Source organism: Aricia agestis, chromosome 4, assembly GCF_905147365.1.
Source record: "Aricia agestis chromosome 4, ilAriAges1.1, whole genome shotgun sequence".
NCBI classification, from domain to species: Eukaryota; Metazoa; Arthropoda; class Insecta; order Lepidoptera; family Lycaenidae; genus Aricia; species Aricia agestis.
The window spans coordinates 15761555-15787514 of NC_056409.1; the positions used below are offsets into that span (position 1 = coordinate 15761555).

Below are 25960 nucleotides of genomic sequence, written 5' to 3' on the forward strand. Positions count from 1 at the left end.
AAAAAGTTATCCGTTTGATGCGAGACGTCCGTTGCGTATGATACCGACCTGTGGCCGCTTACCTTTAGGCGGTACGTCACAACTGGGGGCCTACCACCACCTCTAATAAGCGACACCGTTTGACAGAGAAGCAATAATTCCTTGAACGTCAAGCTAGCGATCTTAAAAAAGTTGATATTTCACAGCGGATTTAACAATGTTTTGCATTTTTTACTGATTTTTTGGAAAATTATATTTAAAAAGTGAGTACGGTAATGTTATTGTAATCTTACAATAAAGTGTTCTGGAAACATGATCGTTTTAGGAAAGGTCGTGGTAGGCCCCTTGCAAGCGTCATAAACTGTCAACGACTGCCGTCGGTTGCCGTCGACTGCCGTCAACTGCCGCCGACACGTGCCGTCAACTGCCGTCCGTCGACTGCCGCCGACACGTGCCGCCGACTGCCGCCGACACGTGCCGCCGACTGCCGCCGACACGTGCCGCCGACACGTGCCGTTCGTCTGTAAGAGCGCTTACGCAGCAGTCGGCGCATGTTTTCTTGTTTTCTTCACCCAATTCATGAGGTAACCTTTCAAGTTTTTTTATCTTCCCAATTTGCTTTAAGTGGATTAAAGCAGTTTTATCACTTACACCGAAGCCTGCAGCCTGCTGCTAACTCTGAAGCGGTTTGCGATGGATCCGCTTCCACAATACATCAAGCCCCATGTACGGTGACGTTTTTCCACGATCGACGGGTCAATTTAAACTTCGGATGATTCTGTATCCTGTCGGCCCACCCTGCTCCGGCGGCCGGCGCAGTTCAGATGCGGAAAACGCTTTAAGTACTTATATACCACTATACCTACTTAAATTTGAATTTGGAATTCTTATAAATTATAACTTATAACCAAAGAGGAGATATTTGAGATTAAAGTGGCCTGTTCAACAAAACGCCAATTTCATAAGTAAGGACTAAGCAGTAAGGACCTAATACCGTACTTAAAGTATTTTGTGAATATTTCAAGTGTCTACCTGTTTTCATTGACTACGAGCAAAAAATTACAAAAAATCACGTTTGATGTATAGGAGTTCCCTTTTATTTTGTTTTTAGGATATTTTGTTGTTATAGCGGAAACAGATATATGTAACACAACCTGTGAAAATATCAGAAGTCTAGCTACCGTATCGTGTTTATGGAGATGCAGCCTGGAGACAGACAAGACAGACATCTAAGTCTTAGTAGATAATAGTCTTACAAATAGGGTCCCGTTCTTATCCTTTGGGTATGGAATCCTAAAAAGGCCTCCCTTTTATTAGGGTCCCCAAACAAATTTTTATACGGAGCCCCACAAAGGCATGCTGCGCTTCTGTGGCTGACATAAGTAACTCTACTATACTTATAAATTATAATAAATTACTAGACAGTAATTTTCAAAGCTTTTTATTTTTATTTATTTCATTAACTGCGCTATTCAATACCTAAGTACTTACAATCCATTAAAACAAACAAGCTTTAAACTCCGACTATATATCTGTCTGTTTTGTACATTTCATAGGCAAAATCTTCATCATGTGTCGGATCAATCTCCAAACCTTAAAAGAAAAAATACATCTTTAAATTAAACCACCAACCTCTTTTCGCGCTCAAAAAGGCAATTCAGCAACAGCACAAAAATACAGGCTAACAACCTTCTTTTTTGTATCCGGTGCGTCGCTACACTCTGCCATTTCCACAGAATATATATTAGTAGGAGTGTACTACTACAGTAGCGTGTTGCAAACGTGACTAATAAGCGCTAGTAAAATAGCGATGCGTCGCGCGTCAGCTTAAGTGCGGTAGCATCGTCATTCGTTACCAAAAGTCGTCGTGTGCTAGGGCCCTATAAAACCGAGCGCGAGAGTCAGAGAAATACGTATACGAAATACGAATTGTAATTCTCATTCATTCCAATTCTCATTTCGTCATTTCTTGCCTATACTGAGTTTTGTTTACATTTAGATCAAAATAAATTGAAACAGAGTACAAATAAAACTTTTATTTATTTCCATGAAATTAATAACCTACATCATAAGCTAAAGCTATCTTATTTCTCTGACTTTCGTCGTTTTTCGGTTAATATCTATGTTATTATCTATACTAATATTATAATTTTGCAGAGTTTGTTAGTTTGTTTGTTTGAACGCGCTAATCTCAGGAACTACTGGTCCAATTTGAAAAATTCTTTCTGTGTTAGATATCCCATTTATCGAGGAAGGCTATAGGCTATATTTTATTATGCTTAGACTAATAGAAACGAAGAAATAGAGGAAAATGTGGAAAAAACGGGGGAAAATTATTTGAAAGGGCTTATTTGAACGCGCTAATCTCAGGAACTACTGGTCCGATTTGAAAAATTATTTCAGTGTTAGATAGCCCATTGATCGAGAAAGGCTACAAGCTATATTTGATCACGCTACAACTAATAGCAGCGAAGAAATAGTGGAATATGTGAAAAAAACGGGGGAAATTATATGAAAGGGCTTATTTGAACGCGCTAATCTCAGGAACTACTGGTCCGATTAAAAAAAATCTTTCAGTTTTAGATAACCCATTTGTTGAGAAAGGTTATAGGCTATATTATATTACGCTAAGACTAATAAAAGTGAAGAAATAGAGGGAAGTGTCGGAAAAACGGGGGGAAATTATTTGAAAGGGCTTATTTGAACGCGCTAATCTCAGGAACTACAGGTCCAATTTGAAATATTCTTTCAGTGTTAGATATCCTAGTTATCGAGAAAGGCCATAGGTTATATTTTATTATTCTACGACTAATAGGAGCGAAGAAATAGAGGAAAATGTGGAAAAAACGGGGGAAATTATATGAAATTGCTTATTATCTTAAGATTTCTATGTTATTTGGCAAACATGAAGAATAGACCACGTTAAGGGACATAGGCTATTTTTTTGCGGAAAAATCTACGGTCGCGTGAAATTCCTAAATTACGCAAGCGAAGCCGCGCGGAACATCTATATAATATAATAAAATGGTAGGAAAGTCAATGCTGTACATTGAATATTTTTGTACAATAAATAATACTTGGGACTCTATCTATCTATACTAATATTATAAATGCGAAAGTATCTCTGTCTGTCTGTCTGTCTGTCTGTCTCGCTTTCACGCCAAAACTACCGAACCGATTGTAATGAAATTTTGTATACAGATAGTCTAAAGCCTGAGAAAGGACATAGGCTACTTTTTTACTGGAAAAAAAGGTTGTAAGGGGGTGAAAATACGAAAATTTGTTCAAATTAAGTTAGTTCCAAAAATTCATACTAGATGGCGCCGTGCGTCTTTTACATCGCGCTAACGCTTGACTAACATCTTTCTATAAGAGGTGGTATCATCATACCTTCGAGTTCCGATTTTTTTTCGATTGTTATTTCTTTTCTACGTTATTTAATAAGTCAGTACTTAATATTATAATATACATTATACAGTGACGTAACCTTAAACCTATCAATGATAAATAGTTTATGGGTAAAGTTAAGGGGGCTAAATAAGCTTTAAAATTTGGCATAATATATAAAGTTTAATTTAAAAAAAATGAAATATTATGTGCACACTGCACAGCTGTTTTGATTTAAGGGGTACCAGGGTTTTTTTTTATAAAAGCTTTTGACACAAATTTTGTTGACATCGCGCGCTATAAACTGAAGTCCACGCGGACGAAGTCGCGGGCAACAGCTAGTATACTATATAGTGATCTACTATACTAACGCGGACGAAGTCGCGGGCAACAGCTAGTAAAATATAAATATATTATTTCAACAATGTGATATAACAATAAACAACCTACCAACATATTCGATTTCTAAATTAAATACACCATCGATTTTATCGCCACAAGATATACCGAAGTGAGTAACCTTATCCAGCCGTATTCTGTTTTGTTTATCTTGCACGCGCCCTTTTGATCCCAGTATAAATTTCGAAAATGGAATCTGAAACAAATTTGTAATAAATTAATAATGAGTATCTTTTATCTATACTAATATTATAAAGCGGAAGAGTTTGTTAATTTGTTTGTTTGAACGCTCTAATCTCAGGAAGTACTGGTCCGATTTGAAAAATTCTTTCAGTGTTAGATAGTCCATTTATCGAGGAAGGCTATAGGCTATATTTTATCATGCTAAGACTAATAGGAGCGAAGAAATAGAGGAAAATGTGGAAAAACGGGGGAAATTATTTGAAAGGGCTTATCTATCACGAAGTACTAGAGCATTTTTTCTGTTATTTGGATCATAGGAAATAGACCACGTGAAGGATCATAGGTTTTTTTGTGGACTGATTTTTCTGTGAAATATCTAATTTACGCGGGCGAAGCCGCGCGAAACGTCTAGTTCCTTATACTTATTCATAACTATTAATCTATCTTATTCATACGAGAGTTAAGTTATTTATTTTGACGAAGAGTTGAGACTTAGTGGGTTGTGCTTCAGAACGAAGCGATACTACGGCCTCACAGAAAATCGTTGTAAAGTAGTGCTTGGCTTTTTGCCTTGTATTTCGCCAAGTAGTTAAGCCTCAAGCTTGTTTAATGTTTATGTAATCAATAATCATGCACGGTGCAGATCATACTAGGAAGTTAAGAATTGGGCGTGTGCAATAAATAGCCAATAATGTATAATAACTAATAAGCTTTCCATCTGGGGCGATCCATCCACTCATCCACGAGGGGTGTGACTACAAGTCGTCTTACCCCTGGTGGATGTCATAATCGTATGAGACGACATTCTGACAAAAGATAGAAACGGTAGCGAAACGTTAAATTCGAATAAGTCTTAATAAAACTCTGTTGCAGACGTTGCCACGCCGCGCCGCAGCGGTGTTTCTTGGAAGGAATAGTGGGAGGATCAATTGGAGCAGTGTAGCCTCTCGACTTTTGCCCATACTAATATTATAAATGCGAAAGTGTGTCTGTCTGTCTGTCTATTTTTTTTTTATATATCTGAACCGATTTAGATTAAACTAGGTATACAGATTCTTATTTATTATCTCACCTTAGCAATTTGCCAATATGGCCCACCCCTCGTGTAAAGGACGTAATGGTAGATGTCGTTCCATGTTATGTCGTAGTAGCCTTCACAGGACAAGTTGAGTAAGTATGATCTGCCATCACCCCGCACTTTTAACACTAAAGTGTTATACAAATGCCAGTTATAGGTGGATTCCCTTTTAAAAGATTTCTGAAATCAAACAACGTATTATTGATAAACATACAATAGAAGCTGTTAAATGTATCATGTAACCTAACATAAGGAGTAAATATCCTATGAAGATAAAAAAGGTCTCATTTGATAGCTAAAAAGTTTAAGAAAAAAAAATTGTGTATTTTTTATTAATGGCTTTTTGTAAAAAACCTAGCACATTAAACTGGTTCTTTTTTATTTTTAAAAGATAGAGAAACTTTTCATCTTCTAAAATTCTTTTACTTCAATGTTTTAAGTCAGACAGTTTAGAAGTTATAACGATATTCTTATGATGAGGTGGTCAGATTAGTATGAAGCCAGAGAATTTTTTTTTTAAAGTTGGAGAAAAAATTAATTTGAAAGCCAATTTATCACTAATATAAGCCATACAACATGAGTTCAAAATTTTTTTCTCCAACTTTTGAAAAAAAAAATTTTTCTAATAAGATGATCCATGCGTCGGATGGGCATGTAAAAAGTCGGTCCTGCGCCGGATCTCTCGCCAGTCGTGTCGGTCTTCCGTCCCACTGGGTTATGAGAGTAAAGGAATAGAGAGTGCTCTTGTGTACTGCGCACACACTTGGGCACTATAAAAGTACTCCTGCATACCTGGTCTGGTTTCAATGAAACCGGCCACCGTCACCGAAACCGGTGTGGGGAGTATTATTATTATTACATGTGAAGTACTGGTCAGATTAGTGTGAAAGCCCGAGAAAAATTAAAATGGCTGCCATTTTACAACCGTGAGAGAGAGAAAAAAATTTAGAGCCAATTTGTCGATAAAATATGCCATAGATCATGACATTAAAGGATCGGACACCGGTGTCGGGACACATTGTATATGATAATCTAATATCCCCTTACTAAGGCTGGTATGAATAGTCAGTACTGAAGATGCGACCCGGTCTCACTGATTGGTCAAAATTTTGACAGTCAACCAATCACAGAGCCTGAACCGTGTCTTGAGACCGAGATGCATCTTGAGTGCTGACTATTTATACCAGCCTAAGACTTCGTTGTCTGTCTGTCTGTCTCCAGGCTGTAACTCAAGAACGGTAATAGCTAGAGAGTTGAAATTTTCACAGATTATGTATATCTGTTGCCGCTATAACAACAAATACTAAAATCAAAATAAAATTAATATTTAAGGGGGGCGCTCATACAACAAACGTGATTTTTTTGGCCTTTTTTGCTCTAAGTATATCAATAATGACAACGGGTAGGTACTTGATTTTTTTTCAAATTCCTTAATAATTATATGTGTACTTTATTATTAAATAATAATTTTAAAATTGATTAAAAAAATTAAGGGGGCAAAAAATACAATTTTGGCCTAATTTTGATCTATAATGGTACAGAACCCTTGGTGCGCGAGTCCGACTTGCACTTGGCCGATTTATTTTATTTTATCATTTACTTACCCTGACTCTCTTGGAGCGTATAGCACAATATCCTGCCTTCTTTATCCGTCCATCCTTAGGAACTCTGGTGTCGAGGTAACCATGAAAAAGACCCCGCCCAGCAGGACTCATGTTGAAACCACACGAACTGTATCCCTGATTGTGGTCACTGTCGCAAGTGGTGACAAATTTATCCAAGACTTTAGGCTCATTAAAACACCATAATATATCTGTTTCGCCTGAAAAAATGAATACTAATCATATAAAATGGCAAACATAGAAGTAAACAAATATGCTGGGATTAGATTATTTTTGGTACAGCGATGTAGAGTCGGTGGCCAGTGATAGGATAATGATGCTAAGGGACTTCATCATACTAGCGATTTACAACTAAATAATATGATATTTAGTCTTTATAGTCGCTAACACGATGCATCTTACATTGACATCAGTCATTGGCTGTAAATTGTACAAGTGGCCACAGTTCCTAGAGAGTAGAAGTGCACCGTACCAGTCACTTGACTGTTTGTTCTTGACTGACTGTTTATTCCTGATGTATCAAATATAGTTACTATTGCCTGCGATTTCCTTTCGCCTATGTTCAATCCCAGATATAAAGGTATGCCAAAGTTTGTATTGTATGTTTATGGTATGTTGTATGTCTGTCCATGTTGTGAGCATGAATCCTGAGTGTTACTATTATATCATGAAATAAAAAACTAGTTACTAAAAATATATGAGTAAAAAAGTTTGACTATAATATACTACATTCAAGCAACATTGTATAGGAAAATTTAATTAGTAAGTATACTTACAGATATTATTTTGAAAAAAATAATAACTAAACAACAATGATTACTTTTACACTTTAATATCACAAAATGTTGTAAAATAACCAAATACTTACTCATAAAACTAAATATTACAACATAATCTAGACCATATTGAAATTATTACAAACTAAAATTTTAAACAAACAGATTCAAAAGCACCATAAAGAGGCTAATATTATTAATTTAAGGCTAAAAGTTATCGGAATAACTACAAGTTAAAGGAAAAGATAACAGAAACATAGTTCAATTTATTAAAGAAACACAAAAAAAGCATTAACAAAGTTCAAGAATTTGTACAAATTAAGGTATTATTAATATAAATATGTTACTCATTGTTAAGAATTTTCGAGTAAGATGTCTCAGACACATGGCCCTAAAAATGACAATAAAATAATTAGCATTTGTCAAGGATTCAAAAAAAGGTCAACCATCATTGTTATTCATTTTCATGGTCATAAAATACTATATCCTATTATTTATTGTAGTAAAACATTTTAAAACAATTTTAGCGCACTTCATTTATTAACTGATCACATATTCTTGTCAGCTCCTCATTATCTCTAGTTTTCTGAGCTAATAGAGATGATATTGAAGCTTCATGTGCTTGTAAGGAAGATATTAAAACCTCGTGTTTCTTAATTGTAGCATTCAGTTTCATAATTTCCACATTGTGGCTCTTCTTCAAGTTGTCCAATGTCTCATTTGCTTTGTCTAATTTTTCTGCTGTGACTTTTTTGAGATTGTTATACAAATCATCATATTTCTGCATTCCAACCTCATATTCAGCAATTTTATTCTCCAATATTTTCTCTCGTTCTTTAGCTTCAATTACAAAACTTTTACATTTCTCATACTTCGCCAACAAATCATTAAAAGAGCTTTCCATACTTGTAAGATGTTTGAGTGCATCATCCCTCTCCATTATAAGGTTATTTATAGTTTCTTGAGTGACTAGTTTCTCTTTTTCTTGGTCTGCTATCAGAATAGATATTGTTTTTTCATATTCTTCCATAACGAGGCACATCTGTTTATTGCTAATCGTTTTATCCTTGACTTGCTGCAGTAAGTCACTCTCCCTGGCTTGAAAACTTTCTTTTTCATCAGTTAGTTTCTTAAGTTTTGTTTCATACTCCTCTTTTGATTGATCAAACTGGTGTTGATTTTCTTGTAAAGAAGATTTCAGTGCTCGGTTTTCCTGTCTCAATTGTAGTACTTCTTGATCTTGATTTTGCAGTATGATTCTGAGCGATTGAAGTCTATCAACTTCTTGAGAACTGAATGATTTATTTCTAGGGCTTCTGGGAGCTGCAGTAGGTGGGGTACTACCGGATATACTAATTAACCTATCTGTGGTTACTTGAGTGGGTGTTAATATTGCTGAAACACTTCGCATAAGCGTAGGAGTAGGCTTCGGGATAGCAGTCTGCTTTTGCATCTCATTAGTAACAACAGGAGGTACTACCTGTGTTGGTTTATCCTTTCCACATATTTTATAGAGTACAGATCCATTTGACACAGACATCTTTGGTGTATCAGACGTTGTGTCAGTAAAAGCTGAAGTCGAACTACCGGTCTCATAGCCAACGTCACACTCTAGGGAATCTGCTTGCACATCGTTTTGATTTGGATTTTGATAAAGCTTCTGGTTTGCATATAAAGGATCGAATTTCACAAACAGACTTTCCTTGCCTCTATCCACGAACTGTTGGTTACGATTGGAACCAGCACATTTCGCCAAATAATCCAAACTAGTTCCATCAATAAGCATATTATCGTCATAGACAGGAATTTCTTGCATAGTTACATCACAAATACTATCGAACTCCATTCCTGTAAGGAAGTCACTAGTCACATCCGAGTTTTCAAATAAGTTTTGGGGCTTCTTCGGTGATAATGCCATTAGGTCGTCCACCGAGGAAACAGGTGTTATAAAGCTATCGTCGGATCCCGTCGTGCTTCCATGCGAAGACAAGATATTCTTGGACATTTTACTTTCACGAAAACGTACAACACCAACACAAAGGCCAACGGTCCTTTTTAAAATTTGACGTCTGTCAGCACTCAGCTGTCAAGTTGGGATTTTTTTCTTTTTATGGTGAAAAGTTTAAAGAGACCGTGTGTTTATTATACATTTTTCGTTTTAACAATAATTTTTATATCTTTATTCTGAATCGTTAAATAAAATATAAACCTATTAAAATTTAAAAGTCCAATTAAAGTAAAAGCTTTACTGGAACATCTTGGGCGTTTTCGACAGACCATAAAAATAATGCATTTTAAAAATTTGTTGACATCTATAATTACAAGTACAAGTGTATCTGTCTGTCTGTCTCTTCACGCTCAAACCGCTCAACGGATTTTGCTGTTTGATATGGAGATACTTTGAGTCCCGAGAAAGGACATAGGACTCTTTTTATCCCGGAAAAATAGACGGTTCCCGCGCGATAAACGTATTTTATACGTGGGAGAGCCATGCTTCGGCACGAATGGGCCGGCCCGACCGGATAAATACCACGTTCTCACAGAAAACCGGTGTGAAACAGCGCTTGCGCTGTGTTTCGCCGAGTGAGTGAGTTTACCGGAGGCCCAATCCCCTAACCCCTACCCTATTCCCTTCCATACCCAAAACTATTCCCTTCCCTTCCCTACCTTCCCCTATTACCCTATTCTCTCTTAAAAAGTCGGCAACGCACTTGCAGCTCTTCTGATGCTGCGAGTGTCCATGGGCGACGGAAGTTGCTTTCCATCAGGTGGTTATTTCATAAAAAAAAAAAAAATTGGTGCTAAGGAGTTGCGGGCGTCATCTAGTTTCCTATTAAAGCAGAATCTTATTTCTTCTAATTACAATTTCTAATCAGTAATCACACTCATGGGCGTACCCAGGTTCTGGGCCAGGGGGGGGCAAATTACTTAGGTTCTGGGCCAGGGGGGGGGCAAATTACACAGATTCTAGGCCAGGGGGGGCAAATCAGATTTTTTATAAGCTAGGTGTTTATAAAGAATAAAAAATTAATAATTTTTAGTTGTAAAAATATTGTATTGCAAACAAATGGCAAAAATACTTTTTATTATTTTTAATTTTTATAGATGAAAGTTCTAGATAATATACTTAGTAGGGATGTCAACATGATCCAGGGGGGGGGGCAGCTGCCCCTCGCTCGGTACGCCCATGATCACACTAATACTTATAAGTTATAAACGTGGAGGTTATAATGAATGGTTTAATGTTTGTTAAGTACTTTTTTTTTTACTTAAGAACTACTGTATACATTTTGAAGAAACTTTTCTTTAACCACCTCATGTACATTAGATTTAGAATAACACTTAGTGCCCCTGCAGACTGCAGACTTTCTATCGGCCGATAGTTTAGTTTGGCTCTTGATCAGTATGAAGCTGTATGGAAGTGCACATATTACAACGATTCCGAGTTGGCAGATAAATAAGCTTGAAACTGTCGAGTGTCGGTTGATGCTAAATCAGTATGACATTCTTCCAAGTGCACATGACACTATGATCTGTGCATAAGCTCTAATTTCTTAAGTCCAAGGTATTGGATTTAAAAAAATTAAATATAAGTATATACTTCCTTACAACATTTTGATAAAAATCCACAAATGTTGGGACTTGTTCAAGTGTAACTTAGTTACATTAAATACATATTAGTAAATAAAAGCAGAAAACTATAAAATAAATAATGATATATTTTTATAAACTTACCTGGACGAGCAATAGTCAGTGGATCAGTTTTTGCATAATCCTTCATTTCTTCGCTGAACAACTTTATTTCTGATTTAAGTTCTTTAATTCCTTCTTTAATACTTTGTACTAATCCCAATTTTTTGCTAGTGTTATATCCACCTTTTCTATCTCTTTCCCAAAATAAATACCGTTCTGTTATATTATGTACAGTATACTTAGGCACATCTAGGAGTTTTTTATTGCCCCTGCATATACTTTGTGAACATTGTTTGAAGTTGAAAATTAAATACAACTGTTTGCTTCTAAGCAATACCATTATAAAAAAATTGCAATTTGTAGTCTTCACTATTCAATAATAAATCGTTGATATATTATACTAGTACAAAAAAGTTGAAACAAGCATTTTATGGATCTGAAACCAAGCTGAAACAAAACTAGTAGTTCTCGACCAGTTAAGTCCTAACCTACGAATAATTTTATTATTCCGTATTCGTAGCTCTTAACTATCTCCTAACCCTAATCTTATTTTGGTAATTAATTTGACGAGAAACAATCGCGAACAGGCAACAGCTGTTTCACAGACTAAGAAGAGATACTACGGCTGTTTTCTGACATTCTTCCAATCATTATTCTGACCATAAACCATCCAAAGAGAATGTCACACAGATTACTAGTATATATTTGTAGACAGATAAGCGTCTTAGAAGAGTTTGACGGCTCACGAATTGACATTTGATGCGACAGCTAGCGCCATCTTAAATTGGGGCGATAAAACTCTACAGGTGTGTATGTGTGCGTTTATGTTTGCATGTGTGTATTAGGATATTATGGGGATAGGATATCCTTGTCAGATTTTTATGTTTCAATTACCTTGAATTTGTAAAAACTGAGTTTGTTAAGTTTAGTTCACATAACAATACACAATTTTCACAAAAACAAAGTCTTTGAAACATAAAAATCCGACACTATAAAACAAATAAAAACAAAATTTTGACGAATATGATTATTTATTGTTTTTGGTCAATATAAAGTCCCTGCCACCGGTTCGCTGACCCACCCACCGAGAAGAACCGGCGTAAGAAACTCGATGAGTCTATTTTTTTAAACAAACAATGCTAGAATACATAGTTACATCATAAACACTGTGTTTAGATACAATTGAATTCGTAAAATAAAAGTTAAAACATTTTGTTATGCATCAATCAATCAAAACTAATTAATTTACATTCAATTGAAATTAAACTGAGTTTACAATGTTACAATCATAACACTATTCAATCAAGTGTTTTAAATAGTTACAAAATTTATAATAACGGGTTTTTTGTTAATCAAGCTCAATCCATAATTTACTGCTAAGATTTAGAAAAATATATATTACGTTATACATGTTTGTATAACAATTGATAATAAATAGTCTGAAGATTTTTTAACAATCTACCTACAGTTTGCATTTTTTCCGTAAAACATTTTGTTATGCATCACTCAATCAAAACTTATTATTCACATTCAATTGAAATTAAACTGAGTTTACAACGTTACATTCATAACACTTTTCAATAAAGTGTTTTGAAATAGTTACAGAAATATTATAATTATTCATAATAACGAGTTTTTTGTTAATCTAGCTCAATCCATAATTTACTGCTAAGATTTAGAAAAATATATATTACGTTATACATGTTTGTATAACAATTGATAATAAATAGTCTGAAGATTTTTTAACAATCTACCTACAGTTTGCATTTTTTCCGTAAAACATTTTGTTATGCATCACTCAATCAAAACTTATTATTCACATTCAATTGAAATTAAACTGAGTTTACAACGTTACATTCATAACACTATTCAATAAAGTGTTTTGAAATAGTTACAGAAATATTATAATTATTCATAATAACGAGTTTTTTGTTAATCTAGCTCAATCCATAATTTACTGCTAAGATTTAGAAAAATATATATTAAGTTATACATGTTTGTACAATTGATAATAAATAGTCTGAAGACTTTTTTAACAAACTGTAGATATACAGTTTGCATTTTTTCCGTTTGACTTTGTTAATGAAGAATATTACGAATAAACTTATTATTTATATTCAATTGAAATTAAACTGAGTTTACAACGTTACATTCATAACACAATTTAATTAAGTGTTTCAAAATAGTTACAAAAATGTTATAATTATTCATAATAACGGGTTTTTGTTAATCTTAGACTAGCACGAGTCGGCGCATGAGTACCGAAAACTATTCCACCTCAATTTTTTTATGCGATCCTCTTCAAATTGCCCTCCTGATGATATAAATGCATGTTGCCAGGGCGCAACCCGGTGCCATATTGTTTAAACAAACATTGTTTAAACAATTGCAAGGAATTGTTATTTTTCAACCGAACAAATTAATATTCTTTATTATAATAAATATTCTTTATTGAAATACCAATAAAAAAGGTCCTATGACTTTTTACGATAAAGTTAATATTTTTAAAGATACGAATTTTTAAAGGTTCGAAAAACCTCAAATTTGGGTACTTTCGACCGATGAAAAATATATTTAAAAAAATAATAATGTCAAAGTAACATTTTTTTTTAAATTCTGTATACAATAGTCAATAACATTGTTAATAGAGATTTCAAAAAATTTCATTGTTTATATCTTTTTTTTATCTTAGCAAAAGTAGACAAAAATTGTGTTTTTGTACAATTACTCCCTTAAACAATTACTTTATTTTAATTTTATTATTAATTATTAAAGTACAAATATAATTAAAGATTTGATGAAAATTTCAAGTGCCTAACTGATACTATTATTGATTACGAGCAAAAAAGGCCAAAAAAATCACGTTTCTTGTATGGGAGCCTCCCTTAAATGATATACTTTATTTTATTTTTAGTATTTGTAGTTATAGCGGCAACAGATATACACAATCTGTGAAAATTTCAGAAGTCTTAATAATAGGGTTTACTACGATTTCGTTGTCTGTCCGTCTGCCTGTTTGTCTATATGTCTCCAGGCTGTATCTGAAGAACCGCTATATCTAGACTTCTGACATTTTTACAGATTGTGTATTTCTATTGCCGCTATAAGAACAAACACTAGAAATAAAATAAAGTCAATATTTAGGGGGGCTCCCATACAAGAAACGTGATTTTTTTGGCCTTTTTTGCTCGTAATCAATAATAGTAACAGCGAGGCACTTGAAAATTTCACGAAATCCTTAATTATATTTGTAATTTAATAATCTATAATATAAAAATGAGTCGCTGAATGTGTTGCTAAGCGCAAAACTCGAGAACGGTTGGACCGATTTCGCTAATTCTTTTTTTTAAATATTCCTTGAAGTACGAGGATGGTTCTTACGGAGAGAAAAATTCTAAAAAAAAATTAAAATTTTCTGAAAAAGGCTAAAAACAACACTTTTATATATAAAATGGATTTTCAATTGTGTTAGTAACGCTAAAACAAGAAAACGGCTGAACGGATTGGGCTAACTTTAGTCTTAAAATATTCGTAGATGTCCAGGGAAGGTGACACGAAGTTCACCGGGACAGCTAGTTAATAATAAAATTAAAATAATGTAACTGTTTAAGGGCTCCCATACAAAAAAACACAATTTTTTGTCTACTTTTTGCTAAGATAAAAAAAAATATAAACAATGAAATTTTTTGAAATCTCTATTAACAATATTATTAACTATTTAAAAAAAAATAAATTTAAAAAAATATATTACTTTGGCCTTTTTTTTTGCTTTAATACATTTTTCATCGGTCGAAAGTACCCAAATTTGAGGTTTTTCGAACCTTTTAAAATTCATATCTTTAAAAATATTAACTTTATCGTAAAAAGTCATAGAACCTTTTTTATTGGTATTTCAATAAAAAATATAAAAAAATTTGTTCGGTTGAAAAATAACAATTCCTTGCAATTGTTTAAACAATGTTTGTTTAAACAACATGCATTTATATCATCAGGAGGGCAATTTGAAGAGGATCGCATAAAAAAATTGAGGTGGAATAGTTTTCGGTACTCATGCGCCGACTCGTCCTAGTCTTATCTAGCTCAATCCTTAATTTACTGCTAAGATTTAGAAAAATATAAATGTTATACATGTTTGTACAATTGATGATTGTATTATTGTAATATTCTTCATATTATTAAGAATAATAAAAACTAAGGAAACGTAACACCCACACTTCAACCGTTTTGAATTCAGTTCCTTTTCGCACACTAAAATATGACAATAGCATCATGCATGTATTCGGCACTAATTTTGTAGACTCATGGATTTTTAGGGTTCTTTTACTAAGACTTCGATGTCTGTCCGTCCGTCTGTCTGTCTCCAGGCTGTAACTCAAGAACCGCTATAGGTACTTTTGAAATTTTCACAGATTGTGTATTTCGGTTGCCGCTATAACAACAAATACTTAAAAAAAATACTTAAGAGTGTCTCCCATACAAGAAACGTGATTTTTTCGGCCTTTTTTGCTCTATATCAAAAATGGCAACAGGTAGGCACATTATATTTTCACGAAGGCCCTTATTGTATGTCTACGGCAATAATTAATTAAAATAAAATAAAAATTTAAGGGAAATTTAAAAATTCCCATACAAAAAACACAATTTTGGCCTATTTTTGCTCTCTAACGGTACCGAACCCTTCGTGCGCGAGTCCAACTCGCACTTGGCCGAATATTTTGACAGTCACGCTTCCTTAGGTTTTATTATCTGTAAGAATAATATATTCTATTCAGTAGCGTATTTGATGCGTAGGTCCGCTTCGGCGTTGTCATCCTTTCTCCAAATCAATATTCATCTCCTCCCATATCAAAACTGTTGGTTTCGTTTTCTTGATGCATGTCACTGTAAAATTAAAATGATTTATTTTAACGTACTGTTAGTTATTTTTTAGGGTCTAGATAAGGTATTATTCAAAAAACAAATATTAATTTGTTTTTTAAATACCTTTTCTAGACCCTAGAAAATAACTTCAAAAATTATTTTAATCGCCAAATCTCACGGAACACATCGTTTGACTCTGACCCGCACTTGGTAGATTTTTTTTTATTTATGCCCTAGAGCCTAGACGATATAGTCTAAGCGATAAGTTGAGAATGGCGAAATATAGAGATAAGGGTCCTAAAACTACGTGCGATAGCTCATTAGATTCGGGAAGACGTCTTGAAAAATGTATCGGAAGCGTGTATTAGCACACAAAAAATTGCAAAAGTTATAAGCAAATTAGGTTGCAAAAAAAGGTATTAGGATTTTTGTTAGAAACTCCGAAACTATTAACATTTAAGAAATTTAAAAAAAAAGGATTCTTTAAGAGGAGGAAATTTCCATAAAAAGACTCTCAACTCCCGGAATTCTATCTCTAGTATTTATAATTTTAATTTAACGCTGAAAGTAGGCCGCGCGGCATTTTTAGGTAGCGCGCGCGGCTTCAAAACCGAGCACGTCACACTAATTATTTTTTTAAGGTATTATATATTAATTTAAAATTAAAAAAAAAACTTATGGTGTATTCCGAACACTTCAAAGAATTCGCTCCCGTTGGAAATTTAACTTAAAGTTAATTTTTCAACAAATTAGACAAATGTTAACTAACGAAATTTTTTCGAACTTCCGTCCTCATTGTACATTAAAAAAAAATGTTTAAATAATTTTCGTAAAAATTGTTCACTTCGTGGAGCCCTTGATATAAACATACTTAACAAGATCACGCCATTAAAGTTTAAAAATGTTTAATACTTTGTATATATATTTTTTTAATCTGAACAAAAAACTAGAAATCAAAGTAATATTGTCAAAAAAAAATTGTTTAATTTATTATCACATAATTGTTTTTATATCAATGAAAGACATGTATTAACTAAAAAAAAAAATTTTTCCGCCATTCGTTTATAAAAAAATTATAAACAAATGGACTATTTAGATGCTTTTAAAAATTTTTAAAAGCATCGAAGTAGTGAGCGTATACCCTCTTAAAAGACCGGCAACGCACCTGCAGCTCTTCTGATGTTGCGAGTGTCCATGGGCGACGGTAGTTGTTTACCATCAGGTGACCCGTTTGCTCGTTTGCCCCCTTATTTAATAATAATAAAAAAAAAAAAAACGTTTTTTTCGGCCTTTTTGTTCCCAGAACCTTTTACACTAACTATCACCGGGACATCGCTAAGGCGAGTTACTTAGAGTTGCACTTCAGTGCAAGCACTATAAAAATGTTAAATAGTAAAAATACTTACCAGAAGCACAATAAACTCCTACATAGGGTATAGATTCTTCATGTATTAGTCCACCCCAAGTACCTATAAATAATATCATGAAAATCTGTATACATATTTTATTCTTTTTATATATTCATTTAAAAAGTCAACCATTTTCAGGGTGGATGTTTAAAATTCCTTCTATAGCGGATGGCCACATATTTAGGTAACACATATGAAAATAGATGTTTTTAGATCTAATGATTTGTCATGTGTGTTGATACACCTGACGTCAATAGCACATTAATGTTTTATTATACTATTGTGTTATACAATAACTTCTAATATAAAGACAAGTTACTTACAACTTGTACTTGAAGCAACCTTAACTTCTATAGGATTTTGTAATACACATCCCGCATCATCAACCACTTGATTTCCTGAAACATTCATAAAATATATTAGGTACTAGCTGTTGCCCGCGACTTCGTCCGCGTGGACTTTAGTTTATAGCGCGCGATGTCAACAAAATTGATGTCAAAAGCTTTTATAAAAAAACCCTGGTACCCCTTAAATCAATACAGCTGTGCAGTGTGCACGCAATAAGTATTTAATTTTTTTATATTAAACTTTATATTTTATGCCAAATTGTAAAGCTTATTTAGCCCTCCAATTACACAACTTTACCCATAAACTATTTATCATTGATAGGTTTAAGGTTACGTCACTGCACAGATAAAGTACTGAGTTATTTAATACCCTAGAATAGATATAACAATCGAAAAAAATCGAAACTTAAATGTAAGATGATACCACGTCTTATAGAAAGACTTTTGAGCAAGCGTCAGCGCGATGTAGAAGACGCACGGTGCCATCTATTATGAATTGTTGGAACTAACTTAATTTGAACAAATTTACGCATTTTCTATGCCTATGTCCTTTCTCAGGCTTTAGACTATCTGTATACAAAATTTCATTACAATCGGTTCGGTAGTTTTGGCGTTTGGCGTGAAAACGAGACTGACAGACAGACAGACAGACAGACAGAGATACTTTCGCATTTTTAATATTAGTATAGATTATGTGCACACTGCACAGCTGTTTTTGGGTATTTTGATTAATTAAGGGCCGCGCTACACCGGAATAGCAGCGGCGAGGCGAGCACTTTCAGCGCTGCCATTCCGGTGTAGCGCGGCCCTAAGAGGGGTACCACTTACCAGGGTTTTAAAAAGTTTTTAAATTTGACACAAATTTTGTTGACACCGCGCGCTATAAACTGAAGTCCACGCGGACGAAGTCGCGGGCAACAGCTAGTTATGAATAAAAACAATATTATATAGTAAAGTAGGTATGATTAGTTCTGTTACAATAATAAAGTAAAAAATAAAACGCCATCTGTTTTCATATATTAGAATTAAAAATGTTGATTGCATTGATATATTTTCTAGATGGAATATAGGCCAACACGGTACACTCGAACTCCTTTATTTTAGAGCGCCTTCTGTTGTCAACTTGTCACATATATTAGAAATGCAGTAGGAGTTCTATAAGATAAGATAGATTGATTATTATTATACCAAGTGATTATATTATTAAACATAATATTCTAACGTATTAAAAACTATAATCAAAAACATACTAATTAATAAGTATGATTAGTTCTATGTTACAATAAAGTAAAAAATAAAACGCCATCTGTTGAATCATATTAGAACTAAAATGTTCATTGCATCGATATATTTCTGGATTGTTTATAATATTATACATAAATTAATACATTTAAGATTTTTGAAATATTATATTAAAATACACATCCAAGACCCAGGAACATTGAAAACTTTTTGTTCCGCCTGCGGGACTAGAACCCAGGACCCCCGGGATGAGCGCTGGCCACTCGCAATGCGAATTAATTTTCATCGATATTTTCATAGAAATAAGATATTTTCCCACATCAAAATGTAGCCTACCTATGTCCTTTCTCAGACTCTAGAATAACTGTGTTCAAAATTTCATTGCAATCGGTTCAGTAGTTTTGGCGTGAAAGCGAGACAGACAGACAGACAGACAGAGATACTTTCGCATTTATAATATTAGTATGGATAATATGTTGAAGTATTGCCTTTCCTTCGACGACCTCTGTGGCTCAGTTGGTGGGCTATCGGTAGCTCAAGACGGGGGTCGCGGGTTAGAATCCCGCCGACGGAACAAAAATTTTTCAAAGTTCCTGGGTCGTGGATGTGTATTAAATATGTGTATAATATAATAAAAATCTTAAATATATGTATAGTATAAAAGTATTAAATATATTTCCGTTGTCTGGTACCCGTAACACAAGTCCTTCAGGTACTTAGCACGGGGCCAGAGTCAGACTGACGTGGTGTGAAGTGTCCATAGATATTATTACTATTATTCTTTTTATATTCATTTAAAAAGTCAACCATTTTTTTTTTAGATCTAATGATTTGTCATGTGTGTCGATACAGCTGACGTTAATAGCACATTTGTTTTATTATACTATTGTGTTATACAATAACTTTTAATATAAAGACTAGTTACTTACTTGAAGCAACCTCAACTTCTATAGGATTTTGTAATACACATCCCGCATCATCAACCACTTGATTTCCTGAAACATTCATAAAATATATTATAATATGTTGAAGTATTGCCTTTCCTTTTCAAAAATTATCTAGGAATCCAGTACTATAATAATAATAGCTCCCAACACCGGTTTCGGTGACGGCGGCCGGTTTCATTGAAACCAGGCCAGCTACGCAGGAGTAATTTTATAGTGCCCTAGTGTGTGCGCAGTACACAAGAGCACTCTCTATTCCTTTACTCTCATAACCCAGTGGGACGGACGACCGACACGACTGGCGAGAGATCAGGCGCAGGACCGACTTTTTACATGCCCATCCGACGCATGGAGCATCTTACTTGTCAGACAATCAGGTGATCAGCCTCCATTGTCCTAACCAAACTTGGAAATAACATGTTTCCAACGCGGGAATCGAACCCACGACCTCCGAGTCAAGAGCCGCGCTCTATACCACTAGACCACGGAGGCGTTAATCCTGTACTATATTGTATAATGTGTACATATTATTACATTACATCACTACCTACTTAAGGTTGGTAAATCAGTGTTTAGTGTAGAGTGCACAGGGAAAATGTGTATCTGTAAAGATGATAATATAATCTTGTGATGAATAACATTAAACTCACCAAACCATATTCCAATACAAAATTATCTACTTTGTGTGTGTTGTTTTATTATTAAATAATATACGCACATTTGGCTACTATAATTTTAGATCAGTGGTTCTTAACCTTTTAGTCACGGCTAGACAATCATTTGGTGAAATGGCCCCATTTCACCAAATGATTGTCTAGCCGTGACCACCCGCTGGTTTACCAAAACTAAGGTTTTATTGATAAAGAAAACAAGGACAACTGTATAAATATTAGCACATACATTTTTTTTATTTTGCAAAAATCGAAAAGTTACAGATTTTAATAAAATGTGATTTTTGTGACTGCATAGTCCATACTATTAACTAACTTCTGAATTGTCACATACATATTATTAGAATGGCTTTGCGTAACACTTGGAATGCTTTCAGCGACCACCTGTGGTCCGCAGACCACCGGTTAAGAACCACTGTTTTAGATAATCATAGTAGTTACATTGCATTGCAGGAAATTAATTCTATAATTACTTTTAATGTACTTACCAACTGTGGTAGGCTCACTAGGTAAATGTAGTTTAGGAATCGCTATCTTTGAAGGCGACCCTTCCCGTACTTTCCTTCTGGTTCAAAATGTCTATCGCAAACTCTATACTTGCGATAGCAATTTTCGTTTTTAAATCTGCTTGGGACGACTTCCAACCACTCTTCGTATAGAACTGGATATAACTGGATATTTGGTGACGGTATCTAAGGTTGATCCTAAAAGATAATTGATAATAACTAGAAAATCGTCTGACCACAGCATATGAAATCTGGATTGTTTGTACTACTATGTACTACGTACGTACGTATGTACAACTATATGCCGTATGCGTATCAATATAGTTAAACCTCATAAGAATCCGGTGACGGAAAACGTGTGATATATGATCCCAAAAGATAATAAATAGAAAATAGTCTGACCATACCATAATATTATGAAATCTAGATTGTAGGTTACATTGTACTAATATGTACTACGTAGTATGTACCACTCTATGCGAATAAATATAGTTAAAACACGAAAAAAGCCAGTGATGGTTCTGATTTTATTTACAATAATTGTAACTGATAAATGACTAATTGATAAATAATTACGATAAACTTACAATATTACGAGGCTGCGAGGTTATGCAAATAACTAAGTTCTAATATACGCTACTTTAATACTTACTTTCCTGTGGCGAACCCTCCAAAAATGCAACGACTGCTCATTGTAAATAATTATCTCTGATTTTATTTTATGAATAATAAACAAATTTTGAATAAATTAGAAATCAGTTTCTTTAACGGCAGCCATTTTCGAATGTTGCCAATTATTTTTGTTTATCTGCCCAATTATTACACGAAATGTTGCTAGTGTAGTTAATAATGAATAATAATTATAATGCGCTAAAAATCAAAACTAAACATTACTTATAATTAATTATGCTGATATAAACATAACAAGTAATTTGCTTAACAAACTTAGTTGTTAAGGTGCCCATACACGGGACAATTTGTCGTTCCGATCGATCGTCAAGAAAATCGTCCAATCGATCTTTTGAACGTAAAATCGTTTGCGATATTGCTACACACGTTCAATTTGTCGTTCGATTTTAACATCAAGGAGATAAATCATTACGATAATAATTGTCATGTGTATTTTACCTTTTAACCCATCGATCGTGGAATAACGAGACACAATAGCTTTTCTATTGTTATCGCGGCCGGATGCGGCCGCTTAGGGCTTCATGAATGAATTAAGCAAATTACTTGTTATGTTTATATAGTAAATTTGCCCACTTACACATTTTTTCTGTCAACTGACAGACATCATAATAAAAGAAACTTTAAATAAACTATTATAAGGTTGAAAAGTACTTCATTCGACGACTCTTTAAAAAGAAACCCCTTTGAGGTCCCTTATACTTTCTCTTAATTTTATAATAATAATATTATGTAAAAGAATATTCAATTCCTTTACCAAAATTCTGTTTTGGTTTTACGTCAATTTTTTTAAGTTTCTTTGCCACTGGTAATTTACAATGTTATTTTTTCTCTTCATTTAAATAGAGAAAATATAAATTAAATTTAAAAAGAGAAATATATAAATATATATACTTCTCTTAATTTTATATTAAAGTAAAAGAATATTCAATTCCTTTACCAAAATTCTGTTTTGGTTTTACGTCAATTTTTTTTAGTTTCTTTGCCACTGGCAATTTACAATGTTATGATCAAAGCTCCGGAAAACAATATAAAAAGAAGGAGTAAAAGTTTTGTATCGATTTGTATGTGTGAGTGTGACCTTGAGGGGCACCAATTACATGGTTCTGTCCCCCCCCTGGAATGTCATATACTACGTAACAAGAGGTCGGACTTAGAAGAAAAAAAATTAACATTTATTTTTTTAAATTGAAACTGAAGTTAAAATTTTTAAGTGCCACGGATTAAAAACTAAAGTGACGATATGTATATTTTTAGAGCCTCTGCCTAAATGGCAAAAGCCTCAAAAGTGAAAAAAAAAATTTTTTTTTAAGGCTAGAGCTACTTTATGGGCAAAAGTCTCCCAAAAATCTGCTTTATGTATCAAGGTAAATAAAAGAAACATTCAATGCAAAAAAATGTTTTATTAAAAAACAAAAAGGGTAAATGACTAGTAGATTGGACAGTACTAGTCATTGGAAAAATCACAAAAACACCATACTTGATGTTGCTAAACTGACTGTTTTTAAAGTAGATTTTAAAGAAAAACAGGTAGTTTCCAAAGCAACCTTAATAAATATAGTGTTTTTGTGCTCTGTCCAATGACTGGTACTGGCCAATCACTAGTCATGTTTATGCGGGCGCCAGACATGTGATCAAATACGCAAATCCGCCAAGTGTGGCACTGACATTTGCCTATTTGTGCAAAGTTATTACTAGCATTTTCCTATTTGTGCAAAGTTTGCTCAAACTTTGAAGCCCATGTCTGGCGCCGGCTTAATATTTTAAATTATTATAATATAGTCCGTCAAGAAAGTCATGATAGGCGGGAAAATTTTCTAAACGTAATCACGTTTTTAAGGTGTATTTTTTCTTTGTATTTTCACAGAGAACGCTTATTACATTTTAAATATTGTCACCTTGCACATTTTTATCTCGAATTAATAAAGTTTTCATATTTTTTATTTCATTTAAAAATTTTCGCGCCTGTCATGACTTTCTTGACAGACTATATATACCTTAACTTTGAACAAAGATGATAATATTATAAACTACGTTACAACTTTGAACACAGTAAATTAGTCATCATGTTGACAGTACACACAGTGATTTTTCATTTAACACAAAAGTGAAGCCATTCTTCAGTATTTACAGAATCACAATTCAATTAAATCGGTTGCAATTAAAATGTTGATAATCTTAGTCGTATTCGTTACATATTTTTTCAATTAAGCTTAAGCCGGTGCCAGACATGTGATCAAATACGCAAATTCGCCAAGTGTGGCACTGACATTTGCCTATTTGTGCAAAGTTAATTGCTGGCATTTTCCTATTTGTGCAAAGTTTGAGCAAACTTTGAAGCCCATGTCTAGCGCCGGCTTTATTGTGCAGCTTTAGCGCATGCGCAGTAATAGAAATTAGTGCTACCTCCGAAGCTTCGTGCAATGCTATGCAAATGCTTTTGCAAAAAATGAAACTAGCCTTTTTAACAGAGGCCAAATTACAATGTGTCCCAACTCCCAACACAAAATATATTTTTTTCTCTAACTTTTGATTTTTTTCTCTGGCTCTGATATTCATAACACCTCATAAAAATCGATATAACTTCTAAATTATCTGACTTAAGAGCAAAGCTAAGGAATTTATTACAATAAAAACCTCCTCTAAATTTTTAAAATAAAAAATAACCGCTTCCGTGCATCGCGATCGATCGCCTACGCACGTGACCTACGACTGTCGTCACTCGTGAAACTCGTCAAAGTGAATACTGTCGTCGGCCGCTCGCGATATGTACTATCAGAGAAGTTGATTCCTAGGCAGATGGTGGACCTAAGTAATTTGGTCGCGTTAAGTCAAACCCAGCCGACATGACAGATCACAGCTAACACTGAATTGACATAAGCCCGACCAAATGACGTAGGTCCCTCAACTGCCTAGGAATCAATTTCCTCGATGGTACATAACATGTATGACGTACGTGTGTAACAAATTAATAATTGTATTACAGAGCGCCGAGCGGCCGACGACAGTCGTAGGTCGCGCGCGGCCGCAATCGATCGTGATGGAATTGTACCTTTATGCTCTAGATTATTTACAAAAAGCCATTAATTTATAATAAGTATACAATTTTTTCCTCGAACTTTGGATTTTCTTTGTCTTATTCCACAAAATTCATAACACTTTTGTCTGTAGAAGCTTAGTCCACAAGTTTAACTAATAAATGAGACCTTTTTATCTTCATAGAGATATTTACATGAGAAGTTTTGGTCAGATTAGTGTGTGCCATTTTACAACAGTGAGAGTGAGAAAATTAAGAGCCAATTTGTCGATAAAATATGCCAAACGTGACATATGGCCCGTCCGCACGTTTGCCAAACCTCACAAATACAAACGTGTGGATAGGGTGTTTGGCTTGGTTTGTTTAGGTTTGCAAAGATTGTAGCCGATCCGACCCAGTGTCGGTTTCATGACACAAATCAAAGGGAATTTGCCGCAAGCATTTGCCACTCGTCCACACGTTTGTGCGCGTTCATTCTTATCGATGCTCTGTAAGCGAACAGACGTGCTATACGTACGTAGTATCCCTTTAGTAGTCTGTGTGTGCTTTCGAAAAATGAATGACTGGTGGTCAAATGAAAACGTATTAAATTATAGCCGTATGTGTCGTTTTTTTTACACTCGTTTTCTTATATTTATAACTAGCTGTTGCCCGCGACTTCGTCCGCGTCAAAGTAAAATATATCCTCCTTCTTTTTGGAAGTCGGTTGAAAAGTAGCCTAAGTTACTCGTTACTACATCAGCTATCTACCAAAAAAAGTCCCGTCAAAATAGCTACAGCTGTTTCAGAGATTAGCCGGAACAAACAAACAGACATACAGACAAATTTTTTAAAAAGTTTTGTATTGGTGTATGTAGCGTATATAATATATTATTTTAATATTACAAACAGACACTTCAATTTTATTTATATGTAAGTATAGATAAAAATAACTGCCAAATGTTTATAGCCGATACAGCAACTTTGATGTCCGTCATGCTTGCCGCGTTAAAACAAACTAATTCACTCGCAAGCGTGTGGATGGATTTCTAAATCAAGCCAAACGTTTGTGACCATTTGTGGCGATTTGGAGTTTGTAGCAAACGCCAAACGTGCAGACGTAGTGTAAGAGTCGGACACTGGTGTCAGTACACATTACAT

General features: G+C 34.1%; 2 protein-coding genes and 1 long non-coding RNA gene across 5 annotated transcripts; all 3 read right to left on the reverse strand.

The window, feature by feature from the left end:
- Positions 1-1121: 1121 nt before the first annotated feature.
- LOC121726287 (transforming acidic coiled-coil-containing protein 3-like) lies at positions 1122-9463 on the reverse strand. 2 transcript variants are annotated; one of them, XM_042113575.1, is made up of 3 exons: positions 7944-9463; positions 5798-5804; positions 1122-1133 (listed from the first exon to the last, which is right to left on the reverse strand). In XM_042113575.1, the coding sequence occupies exon 1, from the start codon at positions 9427-9429 to the stop codon at positions 7948-7950; it is 1482 nt and encodes a 493-aa protein (XP_041969509.1). In that variant the 5' UTR covers positions 9430-9463; the 3' UTR covers positions 1122-1133; positions 5798-5804; positions 7944-7947. The 2 variants fall into 2 exon arrangements, with proteins under 2 accessions (XP_041969509.1, XP_041969512.1); XM_042113578.1 differs by lacking the exons at positions 1122-1133; positions 5798-5804 and having other exon boundaries at positions 7607-8353; positions 8534-9463.
- LOC121726289 (complex I intermediate-associated protein 30, mitochondrial) lies at positions 1405-11690 on the reverse strand. Its single transcript, XM_042113579.1, has 5 exons — positions 11160-11690; positions 6631-6848; positions 5021-5206; positions 3817-3961; positions 1405-1572 (listed from the first exon to the last, which is right to left on the reverse strand). The coding sequence occupies exons 1-5, from the start codon at positions 11455-11457 to the stop codon at positions 1493-1495; spliced, it is 927 nt and encodes a 308-aa protein (XP_041969513.1). The 5' UTR covers positions 11458-11690; the 3' UTR covers positions 1405-1492.
- Positions 11691-15844: 4154 nt separating this feature from the next.
- LOC121726185 lies at positions 15845-21861 on the reverse strand. 2 transcript variants are annotated; one of them, XR_006035497.1, is made up of 7 exons: positions 21749-21861; positions 21079-21294; positions 20471-20522; positions 19905-19970; positions 17710-17784; positions 17384-17446; positions 15845-15998 (listed from the first exon to the last, which is right to left on the reverse strand). It is a non-coding gene; the product is annotated as an uncharacterized LOC121726185 (long non-coding RNA). The 2 variants fall into 2 exon arrangements; XR_006035498.1 differs by lacking the exon at positions 20471-20522.
- Positions 21862-25960: the final 4099 nt, after the last annotated feature.